The sequence below is a fragment of the Podarcis tiliguerta genome (genome assembly GCF_965153285.1).
Source record: "Podarcis tiliguerta genome assembly, chromosome: 10".
NCBI classification, from domain to species: Eukaryota; Metazoa; Chordata; class Lepidosauria; order Squamata; family Lacertidae; genus Podarcis; species Podarcis tiliguerta.
The window spans coordinates 69,044,650-69,058,479 of NC_139543.1; the positions used below are offsets into that span (position 1 = coordinate 69,044,650).

The following is a 13,830-nucleotide window of genomic DNA, read 5'->3' on the forward strand; positions in this document are numbered from 1 at the left end:
AAGCAGGTGCCCTCTTTCAGAGCCACGACTCTTCCCCACTTTATAATAATAATAAAAATTTATTATTTATACCCCGCCCATCTGGCTGGGTTTCCCCAGCCACTCTGGGCGGCTTCCAACAAAGTATTAAAATACTGTTAAACATTAAAAGCTTCCCTAAAGAGGGCTGCCTTCAGATGTCTTCTAAAAGTCTGGTAGTTGTTTTTCTCTTTGACACCTGGTGGGAGGGCATTCCACAGGGCGGGTGCCACTACCGAGAAGGCCCTCTGCGTGGTTCTCTGTAACTTGGCTTCTCACAGTGAGGGAACTGCCAGAAGGCCCTTGGAGCTGGACCTCAATGTCCGGGCAGAATGATGGGGGTGGAGACGCTCCTTCAAGTATACAGGACTGAGGCTGTTTTGGGCTTTCAAGGTCAGCACCAACACTTTGAGTTGTGCTCGGAAACGTACTGGGAGCCAATGTAGGTCTTTCAAAACCGGTGTTATGTGGTCTCAGCGGCCGCTCCCAGTCCCCAGTCTAGCTGCCGCATTCTGGATTAGTTGTAGTTTCCGGGTCACCTTCAAAGGTAGCCCCACATAGAGCACATGGCAGTAATCCAAGCAAGCGATAACTTCCCTTTATCTACAGACTCCCTTTATCTACAGACTCTGTTTTCTTCTGCAGCTGCTGTCAGTGCATTGGCAAAGTTTGGGGCCCAGAATGAGAACCTCCTTCCCAGTGTCTTGGTGCTCTTGCAGAGGTGAGTTCAAAGCCAGGGAAGAGACTTTCAAAGCAGGTTCTTTCCTGTCCCTTGAGCGTTGGGCTCCGTTGTGGCATCTTGGAAACAGCCATATAAGGGGCTGTTTGCCCTCTTGGGCATCCATCAGGGCTGAGCTGAACGGCGGTAGATAGCAGGCATCTTAATTCACCTTTAATTCTTTTTTGATTTATTTTTTTTAAAATCAGCTGCAATAAAGATAAATTTAGTGTTGCTGTAATATTGCAAAACTATATCCTGCTCTAGCTGGAAATTCGAAAAGCTGGTAAGAAAAGGGAGGAGAAAACTTTCATGTATAGGTGTAGAAAAAGGGTGTAGGATTCTTGCCAGAAGTTTAGTAGCCACACCCACTTAGCAAGCCACTCCTCCAGCCTTCACCACGCCCTTTCTTCAAAACTACAAAGTAGAAAAAGGGAGTTGAGCTCTCGACCACCAAAGCTTGCCTTCCCACTCTCTTAGAACCTGTAATGCAGCTGTGATTCCTGAATTGCAAGGGGCTGGACTAAATGGGCTTTGGGGGTCCCTTCCAACTCTACAGTCCTATGACTCTTAACTAAGGAGCAGGGTTCTCAGGGCTCTGCATGTGGACCTGGGCCCCGGCCCCTCTCTCTTTTGGAAACAAGGGCTACCTCAGCATCTGAGAACACACACTTAAAACAAAATAAAAAAATTCCTTCCAGTAGCACCTTAGAGACCAGCTAAGTTTGTTATTGGTATGAGCTTTCGTGTGCATGCACACTTCTTCAGATACACTGAAACAGAAGTCACCAGACCCTTATGTATAGTGAGAGGGTGGGGAGGGGTATTACTCAGAAGGTTGGTGGGAATGGTTGATTGGCTGATAGGTGTGGTAAATGTCGATGACTGTTAACGACTGCTGTTGGTCTTACAGGAAAAAGCAGGGGGTGAGATGGCTAAAATAGCTTTATTGTGTATAATGAGATAAGAATCCAATGTCTCTATTCAGACCAGGTCTCTCCATGGTTCTAAGTTTGGTAAAAGTAAAGGTAAAGGGACCCCTGACCATTAGGTCCAGTCGTGGATGACTCTGGGGTTGTGGCGCTCATCTCGCTTTACTGGCCGAGGGAGCCGGCGCACAGCTTCTGGGTCATGTGGCCAGCATGACTAAGCCGCTTCTGGCGAACCAGAGCAGTGCATGGAAATACCATTTACCTTCCCGCTGGAGCAGTACCTATTTATCTACTTGCACTTTGTGGTTTCGAACTGCTAGGTTGGCAGGAGCAGGGACCAAGCAACGGGAGCTCACCCTGTCGCGGGGATTTGAACTGCCAACCTTCTGATCGGCAAGTCCTAGGCTCTGTGTTTCAACCCACAGCGCCACCCGCGTCCCTTTCAGTTTGGTAATAAGTTGCAATTCAGCAACTTCTCTTTCCAGTCTATTTCTGAAATTCTTTTGTAATAAGACAGCTGCTTTGAGATCTTGTATAGAATGTCCTGGGACATTGAAGTGTTCTCCTACTGGTTTCTCTGTCTTGTAATTCCTAATGTCTGGGCAGTGGCCATCCCCCCTTCAAGAGCTTTCTCTCCTCCTTTGCCATGCAGGTGCATGATGGACAGCGACGACGAGGTCCGCGACCGAGCAACCTTCTACCTGAACGTGCTGCAGCAGAGGCAGCTGGCTCTGAACGCTGCGTACATCTTTAACGGTTGGTGCCAGCTGGGAAGGGCGGATCTGCACCTGCGAGTCCTAAAAGAATGGGGGGGGGGGCAGGGGCCATTGGTTAAGAACTGGAGACCTTTGCAGGATATCCAGGGAATTGCCACACCTCTTGGGGCCACTCTTGACAATGGATAAAGCTCTGGTGTTGGGCATGTCTATGGGCCCTTCCCCACCCTTGATGCTCCTGCCAGCAAACTGGGCCTCTGAGCCCCATGCGATCCTTCCTTGAACACCTTTCACCCTTCCCTCTTTGCAGGCCTGACCGTCTCCATTCCCGGCATGGAAAAGGCCCTGCACCAATACACCCTGGAGCCCACGGAGAAGCCTTTTGACATGAGGTCCGTGCCTCTGGCCACTGCCCCCACCTTTGAGCAGAAAGCAGGTAATGGGGCAAAAACAGGCTTAAGGAGGGAGGTCTTCTCCTCCAGATGTGGAACCCCACTGCCTTTTGTTGTTGTTGTTTAATCATTTAGTCGTGTCCGACTCTTCGTGACCCCCTGGACCAGACCATGCCAGGCCCTCCTGTCTTCCACTGCCTCCCTCAGTTTGGTCAAACTCATGCTGGTAGCTTCGAGAACACTGTCCAACCATCTCGTCCTCCGTCGTCCCCTTCTCCTTGTGCCCTCCATCTTTCCCAACATCAGGGTCTTTTCCAGGGAGTCTTCTCTTCTCATGAGGTGGCCAAAGTCTTGGAGCCTCAGCTTCAGGATCTGTCCTTCCAGTGAGCACTCAGGGCTGATTTCCTTCAGAATGGAGAGGTTTGATCTTCTTGCAGTCCATGGGACTCTCAAGAGTCTCCTCCAGCACCAGAATTCAAAAGCATCCGTTCTTCGGCCATCAGCCTTCTTTATGGTCCAGCTCTCACTTCCATACATCACTACTGGGAAAACAATATCTTTAACTATACAGTGGTACCTCGGGTTACAGATGCTTCAGGTTACAAACTCTGCTAACCACTGCCTTAACTGCTTGCAATGCCCACCTGGGTGCCAAGTGGCGTGATGGGGACACCCAAGAACAGCATCCTTGAGAGATGCTGTGAGCTTTCCACATCTTGAGTGTTTATTGGGTGCACGGCCAGAAGTTTGGTATATGTAGATACATAATCTGACCACGGTTAATCTTGCAGAATACAGTGGTACCTTGGTTCTCGAACTCGATCCATTCTGGAAGTCTGTTCAGCTTTCAAAACGTTCACAAACCAAGGCGCGGCTTCTGATTGGCCCCTGAAACAATGCCAACAGTCAAAACGGATGTTCGGCTTCTGAAAAACACTTACTTCCGCGTTTGTGATGTTCAGGAGCTGATTTGTTCATCAACTAAGCCGTTCGGGAACCAAGTTACCACTGTAACGGTCTGTACAGGTTCTGATGATAATATTCTGTTCTGTTCTGTTAAGTACTTATGTACTGCCTTTCAAGGCCAAGCCATCCCAAAGCAGCTTATGAAAGGTAGTTTTTTGTACAAATGGAGCTTCATGCACACAGCAAAGACTCTCTGTTGCAGCTCATCTCCAGGCAGGATGGAGGGTTGCCTAACTAATAATAATAATAATAGTAATAATAATAATAATAATAATAAATAATAATACCTTTATTTTCATTGTACAACCTGTGTACAATGAAATTAAACGAACCTCCCTCCCCCCCTCAATCTCTTATCAAACAACACACCACCGCGCAAGTCAATTTCGCTGTTATTTTTCGTTCAACAGCTCACGGATAGAAGCTATTTTTTAGCATGTTGGCACGGCTGCTTCCTCCCCTCTTTATGGCCTCTGACGTGGCAGACAGAAGCAGGAATGAGTCTGGAGGGCTCTCCACCAGAGCTGTATCCAGTCACAATGGATACATACAATATATTTTCCATGTTCTTTTGGAGAAAGCTATCCCGTGTTAAAACACCATGTGTTTTAAGCAATTTTAACCCAATCCCTGCCTGGAGCCTGGAGCAGGCACAGTTTGGAACTTTGTACATGCCATGGGTCTCGGGTGGATTTTTTGCATGTTGTGCCTGGAGTCACCAGAGTGGCTCCCAGACGCCCACATGAGCCTGCAAAAGGCCTTCCCTGGTGCATAGTAAAATAAGCTGTAGTGTGTGTGATAGGTAAAGGTAAAGGGACCCCTGACCATTAGGTTCAGTCACGGACGACTCTGGGGTGGCGGCACTCATCTCGCTTTATTGGCCGAGGGAGCCGGCGTACAGCTTCCAGGTCATGTGGCCAGCAGGACTAAGCCGCTTCTGGCGAACCAGAGCAGCACACGGAAACGCTGTTTACCTTCCTGCTGAAGTGGTACCTATTTATTTACTTGCACTTTGACGTGCTTTCGAACTGCTAGGTTGGCAGGAGCAGGGACCAAGCAAGAGGAGCTCACCCCATCGTGGGGATTCTAACTGCCGACCTTCTGATCGGCAAGTCCTAGGCTCTATGGTTTATCCCACAGCGCCACCCGCATCAGGACAATTTTTCTGGTCTGCAGTCATGCCCACGTGTTCACCCCTTGTGTTATGGATTTGTCTTGGGCATCTTGGCTGGAAATTTTAATGTTCGTTTCTCATTTCAGAGATTGCCCTGGTGGCCAACAAGCCCGAGAAAATCGCTCCTTCACGGCAGGACATATTCCAAGGTAATAAAAGACCCCAGAGCCGCGCTCTTAAAACTTGGAGAGCTACAGAAGGTTGTGTTTTAACTGCATTTGCCATGGCAGTTTGCAAGGTGGCTGGAGGGAGAGAACACGTCTCCCTGTAAGCTGAGTCTGTTTCTTCCCCTTTAGAACAACTGGCTGCCATTCCAGAGTTCAAGAATTTGGGCCCTCTCTTCAAGTCATCCGATCCAGTGCAGCTGACCGAGGCCGAGACGGAGTATTTTGTCCGCTGCATCAAGCACGTCTTCTCAAATCACATCGTCTTCCAGGTACAAGAAGCCTCAGCGTTGTTGGCAGAGGCCACAGAGGATGTTAGGTGCAAGTTAAACCCCTTCCATTGCCACATGCCCTGGAAAGGAATTTTTGGTGCTTCTTTGTAGTCTCAACCTTTTGTAGGCCACTGTAGTAGGAGTGCTGAACTCTGATTCAGAAGACCTTCAGTCACTTCCTTGCTCAGCTTGAAGCTCTTTCTGGCAGGCTTTGGGCAGTCATGCGCTCTCACCGTAATGTACCTCACGGGGTTTTTAAAAAATGATGTTACTTTTACAGAGGAAAACACGATTGGGATTATGACGACAATGAGGATGCACTTCAGTCTGAGGTGACAAAAGATCCCTGACTCTGGAGTAGTTATTACAGAGGTCAGCAACCTTATCTGAGGATGGGACGGTCGACGCTCCGTCGGTCAGAGCGTGTGTGCATGTGCGCGCTTCCAGGTCGGAACACGCTATTTCCGGTGCTCCTCCGTCCCGGAAGTGTGCAAGAAATAGTGTGTGCACATGCGCACGGGAGCTTCTCCATCCCGTACATGTGCAAGCACGCTATTTCCGGCGCACATCTGGGTTGGAGGAGTGGCCGTGCACATGCGCACAGGCGCCATCAACCCAGAAGTCGCTCCCCGCGCCGCACAAGTAAGAGGCGGGCGGCAGGGAGCGCCATGGGCCGATTAGACAAGCCTCATGGGCCTGCTACCGGCCCATGGGCCTTAGGCTGCTGACCCCAGAAGTTATCACTTCATGCCTTTTGACCACTGTGTCCGCAGTGGAGAAGGGCCAGGGCTCTTCTGAATGCATTTTCCCAGCAGGGCTGAGACAGAACCCCTGCCCAAAATACTCAAAAGCAGCTGTCAGCCAGTGTTGATTTAGAAAAACATTTATCACAAAAATACACATCACAGCAGTTTATAACAATATAAAAATGCAGGCGATAAAATCACAAAAAGTTAAACGCAAAATGAAATTAAAAGCAAACCTCAATAGACCATTGTGGGTGGGTGGGATGTACTTTTATAGAACCCTAGAATTGTCGAGTTGGAAGGGATCCTAAGGGCCATCTAGTTCAACCCTCTTCCATGTAGGAATCTTAGTTGCCTGCGCAGGCCTGGCAGAACAGAAGTTTGGGCCCTCTCTTCAAGAAGTTTTCAGCAAGTGTTTTCAGCAAGTGTGGGACTTGACATCTTTTGGCAGGGCCTGCAAGACAGAGCTGTTCCACCAGGCCTTTGGCCGAGGCACAGTCTGACCCCCTCCTTTGGTAATCCTCATAGAACTCCAGCCCATTGGTTGCTATTAATTTTAGAATGAATTGATTTTAGAATGTATTTCAATTAATAGATTGTGATTTTATGTAAACTGTGTTACTTTTACTGTTGTTAGCCCGGCTTTGGCTGGAGAGGGCGGGATATAAATTAAAAATTATTACTATTATTATTAAAACATCTGCCTTTCCCAGATGTTTTGGTCCACACTTCTGACGAGCCCTGTGGCCATGCTTGCTGGGGCTGAAACATCTGGCGGGCACCAGATTGGAGAAGGTTGGCGGCGTGTGCTTTGCATGAGCCCTGGAGAAAGGGCAGCAGAAGAGAAATCCAGGCCGCAAACAGCCCTCAGTTTGCTTCTCCCCTCTCTCTCTAGTTCGACTGCACAAACACCCTCAACGACCAGCTACTGGAGAAGGTGACGGTGCAGATGGAGCCTTCCGACGCCTACGATGTGCTCCGCTGCATCCCTGCCCCCATCCTCTCCTACAACCAGCCAGGCATGTGCTACACCCTTGTCCGGCTGCCCCTGGACGACCCCACAGCAGGTAGGCTGCTTTTTCAGTTGACCAAATCCAAACAGAAACTCTCTGGGAACAAAAGATGTCTCCCTCTAGATATCAACTTCATGATAGATTTTTAAATGGTTCTTATTCTTTGCATGGTTTATTTTTAGTCTGTGGGTAATTTTATGAACATCACTTAGAAATGTTAATCATAAAGAAGGAACTTTTCATCACTTGTGGTGGGAATGTAAGAAAGTAAAAAACTTCTGGGAAATGATATATAATGAGATGAAAAAGATGTTGAAATATACATTTACTAAGAAACCAGAAGCATTTTTACTTGGCGTTGTAGAGGAGGATATCAACAGACAGGATTATAAATTGTTTTTATATGCAACAACAACAGCAAGAATATTTTTGGCACAAAAATCGAAGCAAGAAGAATTGCAGATGAAAGAATAATGGCAAATGAAATTAATGGACTATGCAGAATTAGATAAATTAACAGGAAGGATTCGGAACCTGCGGGATCAGAGATTCTTACAGGACTGGAGTAAATATTTGAACTATTTGAAAAGCAACTGTGATAAGCAAGGAGGACTGCAAGAAGTTCTGTAAGGAGGACTTTGTGAAATATTGCAAGGAAGACTTTGAAAAGAATTATTAGCTAAGGACAGTTAAAAGTAATAGAGAAATTAAGAAATGCAGAACAAGTGATAAAGAACGGAAAATCTTCAGAGGTTGTTGCCGGAAGTCTAAAATATTATATAAGATAAGAAGTTATGTTAAATGATTGTTGGAATTTATATATATATATTTATATAAATAGAAATGTTAATCATAGAATCATAGAGTTGGGAGGTACCGCGAGGGTCATCCAGTCCAACCCCCTGCAATGCAGGAATCTCAACTAAAGCATCCAGGACAGATGGCCATCCCACCTCTGCTTAAAAGCCTCCAAGGAAGGAGAGTCCACAACAGGCATAGGCAAACTCGGTCCTCCAGCTGTTTTGGGACTACAACTCCCATCATCCCTAGCTAACAGGACCAGTGGTCAGGGATGATGGGAATTGTAGTCTCAAAACATCTGGAGGGGCTGTGTTTGCCTGTGCCTGGTCCACCACCTCCCGAGGAAATCTGTTCCAATGTCAAGTAGCACTTATTGTCAGAACGGTCTTCCTGATGCTGAGTCCGAATCTCCTTTCATGTAACTTGAAGCGGTATAATAATTAAGCAGTATAAAAATGCCTGAAATAAATAATCACAAAGCGTCATTCTGGGTGTGTCCAGCACTAAAACTTCCACCAGGTCCATCTTGCAGGCTTCCCTCTGAGGCATCTGGTCGGCCACAGTGAGGGCAGGATGCTGGCCTGGACAGGCCAGTGGCCTGATCCTGTATGGCTGCTTGTGTGTTCTTCGATGATCCTGACATGTAGCATAGATTGGCTCTTGCTAGTAATGGTTTAGCCACCTTGTGGAGCAGCTGCCCTGAGTGCTTAAGGCACCCACTGGGCTTCCAGTGGTAATAATAATAATAATAATAATAATAATAATAATAGTAATAATAACAGTAATAAATAATTTTATTTATACTCCGCCCTCCCCAGCCAAGACCGGGCTCAGGGCAGCTAACACCATGTATAAAAACAATTGATTAAAATACAACTTAAAAACAAGATTAAAATAAACGTTAAAATGCAGCCTCATTTCAGTAGAAACTCAAATCAAAAACTTTCGGGGTTGAAAACGTCAAATCTTCACCAAGGCTAACTATCCAGACTAGTCCTACGTGGGCCGGAAAAAAGCCAGGGAAGTCCCCAAATAGGAGTTCCATCACAGAAGGAGAAAGGAAAAAGGAAAGAGGGGATCCAGTTGATTCCAAGCCAAAGGCCAAGCGGAACAACTTTCTCCTCCCTTGTTTTCTCCTCCTTTGTGCCCATCGGTTTGCTTTTCAATACATGCAAGGCAAGTGGGAGATTTTTAAAGCAGAGCTTGGATGGCCGTCTGACAGGGATTCTTCCGCTGTGATTCCTGCATTGCAATGGGTTGGACTAGATGACCCTTGAGGGTCCCTTAAAAGGTAAAGGGACCCCTGACCATTAGGTCCAGTTGTGAGCTAAGTTAGGTAACATCCCTGGACATTTTAAATGAGGAGAGATAGTCTGTGTCTCCTTTTAGTCCTGGGGGTAAGGAATAGGATTGGGAGGAAAGAAGATGGATAGTTTATTATAAGGTAAAGGGACCCCTGACCATTAGGTCCAGTCGTGACCGACTCTGGGGTTGCGGCGCTCATCTCGCTTTATTGGCCGAGGGAGCCGGTGTACAGCTTCCAGGTCATGTGGCCAGCATGACTAAGCCGCTTCTGGCGAACCAGAGCAGCGCACGGAAACCGTTGGAGTGGTACCTATTTATCTACTTGCACTTTGACGTGCTTTCGAACTGCTAGGTGGGCAGGAGCAGGGACCGAGCAACGGGAGCTCACCCCGTCGTGGGGATTCGAACCGCTGATCAGCAAGTCCTAGGCTCTGTGGTTTAACCCACAGCACAGCTCTGCAATTCTATCATTCCAAGTGGCTGGTTGAAGGGATCAAAGCTCCTGGCGCCAAGGGCGCTTGTCGTAGTGTGAGCGACAAGCCCCGAATCAAACCTTGAGAGCCGTAGCTCCGTGTTTGGGTCCAGATCCATACGTCCGAGTTGCGACCTGGCATGCGGCCACTTCCGCATGGAGTTGTCGTAACGTGTAAAGCGATTTCGAGGCCGCCCTGCTGGGGATGTGCCTGGGTTTTAATTCCTCGGCTGTCTGTCCTCGGCATTTGCCACTCGGAGGCCGGGCTGTTTTCCTTCCCGGCTTCGGGTTTTGCTCGGAGCAGCTCTCCCCCTTAACGTGGACTCCTTTCTCCCTCGCCCCAGTCGCCTGCACTTTTAGCTGCACTATGAAGTTCACCGTGCGAGACTGCGACCCTCACACTGGAGTGCCGGACGAGGACGGCTACGACGACGAATATGTGGTAAGCGAGCCCAAGGCAAAGAGCTGAACAGGAGGAGGAACAGGTTCAGTTCCACCCTGGAGATTTGCATAAAAATCAGTCGTTGATGCCCCCGACTGTTTGTAAAGTAAGAAACACACACACACACACAATAGTAGTCTGGTCTATATACTACAGTGGTGCCCCGCAAGACGAATGCCTCGCAAGACGGAAAACCCGCTAGACGAAAGGGTTTTCCATTTTGGAGGTGCTTCGCAAAACGAATTTGCTATGGGCTTGCTTCGCAAGATGAAAATGTCTTGCGATTCCTGGGGTTTTTTTCCCCTCCCCCCCTTTTTCCCAAGCCCCTAAGCCGCTTAACAGCTGTTCGCTAAGCCGCTTGACAGCTGATGGCTAAGCCGCCTAACAGCTGATCTAAGCCGCTTATCAGCTGATCTAAGCCGCTAATAGCCTTTTAGCAGCTAATCCGCTAATCCCTTAAGCCTTTAATAGCCGCTAATAGCCTTTTAGCAGCTAATCCGCTAATCCCTTAAGCCTTTAATAGCCGCTAATAGCCGCTAAACTGCTAATAGCGCTAATCCGCTAATGGGCTTGCTTCGCAAGACGAAAAAAAACGCAAGACGAAGAGACTCGCGGAACGGATTCTTTTCGTCTTGCGAGGCACCACTGTATTCACATTCTGCCAGAAATGGTTGTGGGGGAAACTTATTCGATAGACTCAAATCCTCAGCTAACTTCACAGACCTAACCAGGCTACTTCCTTCGAAGTCTGAGAGTTGTGGAAACTGGTTTCCCTCCTCCCACATGACCCATCCCAAAGTTTAAGATCAGCCACTGGGAGGCCTTGCTTCAAATCATCAGCTGTACCCCCGGAACACCTTCTAGTGAGATGTTCCTTTGTCTCCTTTGTTCCGTAAATAAGGAAAGACTTTTTCACCTATGGGAGATGAGCACACTTCATTGTGCTACTCATTTCCTGTTGTTCTTATCTATCTTAGCTGGAAGCATTTTATACTGATTTTTAAGTGTATAATTGCACGCTGCTTTCACTCAGCAGTGCAGAAAAGTGTATAAAAATCATCATCATTATTGGTGCTTTTTTTCTTAAAAAATGTTTAGGGGTACTCTCAAGAAAATCACCATTTTATAGTTCAAATCGGGAACAATACAGCCAATGGACAAAAATGCAAAGATTCACAAAATGTTTAGGGGTATGTGTACCCCTGTGTTCCCCCAGAAAAAAGCACTGATGTTGATGATGATTATGCCCTTCATCATACGATCTTGGGCGGATCTTGTATCGCAAAATAAGATACAAGATAAAAACACAAATAATTAAAACAGCAGAACAATAACCCCCATTTCGCACTGGCTGTAGAATATTAATCAGCACCGCAGTTTGAGAGCACATTGGGATTTTATCTTTTCTGTCGAAATCCTGTCATTCTGGATAACCTCCATCTGTGGCCATTGAACACATATGGAGGTCAGTGTCAAAGAGGTCTCTTTGGGCTCATCCCTGCCAGCCTTGCTCCCACCTTGGCCAACCATCGTGTGGCTTCCTCGTTTCCAGAGGAAGCAGATTTCATGCCAGTGGTGGGAGAGGGGAGGAGGAACGCGTGGGGCAGCGGTGTAAGGAGCCCCTTCTTTGGCGACTTGGGGTTGCTGACACTAACCTTTCCCGCCCTGACCTGGCCACAGTGATCCATGCGACAGTCACCTCCAGGCTTGACTACTGTAATTCGCTCTGCATGGGGCTGCCCTTGAAACTGTCCCATAAACTCCAGCGGGTACAGAATGCTGTAGCGAGACTCCTCACGGGGTCCCTGCCATGGGAGCATATTCACCCAGTGCTTTACCAGTTGCACTGGTTCCCGGTGGAGTATAGAGTCAGGTTCAAGGTGCTGGTCTTGACCTTTAAGGCCCTTTGTGGCTTAGGGCCCTCGTATCTACGGGACCGCCTCTCCTGGTCTGCCCCACAAAAGTCCATGAATAACCATAGTTTAGAGGTCCCGGGCCCTAAGGAAGTCAGACTGTCCTCCACCAGGGCCAGGACCTTTTCAGTGATGGCTCCGACCTGGTGGAATGCTCTGTCCCATGAGACTAGGGCCCTTCAGGATTTAACCTCCTTCCGTCAGGCCTGTAAGACAGAGCTATTCCGCCTGGCTTTCAATTTGAACTTAGCCTGATCTTTTATTCCCCTTCCTTCCCTCCCCCTCCCCCTCCCCTTTTATGAAGATCACCTGCTCTGAGATCCCACAGCTAATTCTCCCCTGGCCTCCTCGCTGGCCCAAGTAGGATCAATTCAGCCAGCTAGCCCTGAGGATTATCTAATGCTTATTTCCCCTAAATTGACTTTTGAATTTTATTGTTATTCATGTTTTTATACTGTATTTTATGCTGCTTTTATAATCGTTTTAAATTTGTTGTTAGCCGCCCTGATCCCTGTTTTCGAACCAAAAAAATTTAAAATTACCAGGGTATGAACCAGGGTATAATTATTATTATTATTGTCAGGGCTGGCTCCGGGTCCCAGCTCACCAAGGACCAACGCTAGCCGACAGTATATTATCAAAGTCTTTATTGAAGAATAGTTTCCATTTCAAAGCCTCAGCGTCCCAGCTCTACGTCTGAACTTTAGACCGGCGAAGCTCCATCTGAGTCTTCCCCCCCTGCGCACCAGTTTAACACTCTAATCTTACTCCACCTCTTCCTTCTCTCTCTCTTCCTCTGGGTCCTACTACCCCCCGGTGTCTCCTCCCTCCTGGACTCTTCTGAAGCAGATGTTGAGCCCTCTGACTCTTCCCCCTCTCTTCGGCGGGCTTTAGGACCTGGCTCCCTACCCGGGCTGCCCACCTTGCCGCCTTCCTGTACATTTGAACTTGGCGCGCGCACGCGTTTAACTTTCCTGATGACCGTTTCCTCGCTCCCTGCCGAGGGTGTGGTTGCTCCTGCCTCACGTTCTCCCGCTGCCCGCGCGCCACCTGATCCCGATGCTTGGGACTCCTCCCCCCTACTGCCCTCTGGGGGGGACGCTGGTCCGGATTTCCAGCTGCTACTCTCTGAGTCCCCTCTGGCCCCTTCTTCCTGAGGTGCCCCCCTGGGCACTCCCCTTGCCCTGACCATGGGGGCCCCTTTCTGTGAATCTTCCGAGTCACTGGAGAGACTCAGAGACCTTGGACTGCTGTCTTCGCTGACATTTCCTTCAGACTCCTCCTCCTCGCTCTCCATTTCCTCCCTCTCCTGTGACTCTGCTCCTGAACCCCTGACATCCATCCCCCCCTCGAAGCCCCCCGTTCCCCCCTCCCCCTCCTCCGGCGGGGGTGCTGGGTGCTCCGTCGTTGTGGGGGTGAATGGCGGATACAGTTCGTCCCCCGTGGCGTGCATCCATCCGGATAAGTCCGGCTCGTCCTCCTTGTCTTCGCCGACCTCGATCTCCTCTGCTTCCATCTCCGTGCCGCCATGCTCGAACCCAACGTCCTCCCCCAGCCTGTCCATGTCCATCTCACCCTCGGTGTCCTCTGGGTCCGTTGCCCGCCAAGGACCCCTCAGCCACCTCCTGCTCCACCGCTCCTCTCCTCGATCGTCCCACCAAAACGAGCGGTCTGAGGCAAACCCCGAGGGCGAGCCCTCCGGGGAACGTGTTTCCGTTGCTGGTTCCTCGTCCGAGGTGAACCCCTGGAAGGTGCTGGTTGAAAGCGTGGGTGTGAAAAGCCAGTC

General features: G+C 48.8%; 1 protein-coding gene across 2 annotated transcripts in view; it reads left to right on the plus strand.

The window, feature by feature from the left end:
* Nucleotides 1-13,830, plus strand: part of COPG2 (COPI coat complex subunit gamma 2) — a 42,545-nt gene that overhangs the window by 19,030 nt on the left and 9,685 nt on the right. For both annotated transcript variants that reach the window (XM_083401919.1, XM_083401918.1), the window contains exons 15-21: nt 664-739; nt 2,321-2,424; nt 2,695-2,820; nt 5,003-5,065; nt 5,213-5,352; nt 6,994-7,165; nt 10,034-10,131. In XM_083401919.1, the coding sequence (XP_083258045.1) occupies nt 664-739; nt 2,321-2,424; nt 2,695-2,820; nt 5,003-5,065; nt 5,213-5,352; nt 6,994-7,165; nt 10,034-10,131 (779 nt within the window). The remainder of the gene's footprint in view (nt 1-663; nt 740-2,320; nt 2,425-2,694; nt 2,821-5,002; nt 5,066-5,212; nt 5,353-6,993; nt 7,166-10,033; nt 10,132-13,830) is intronic.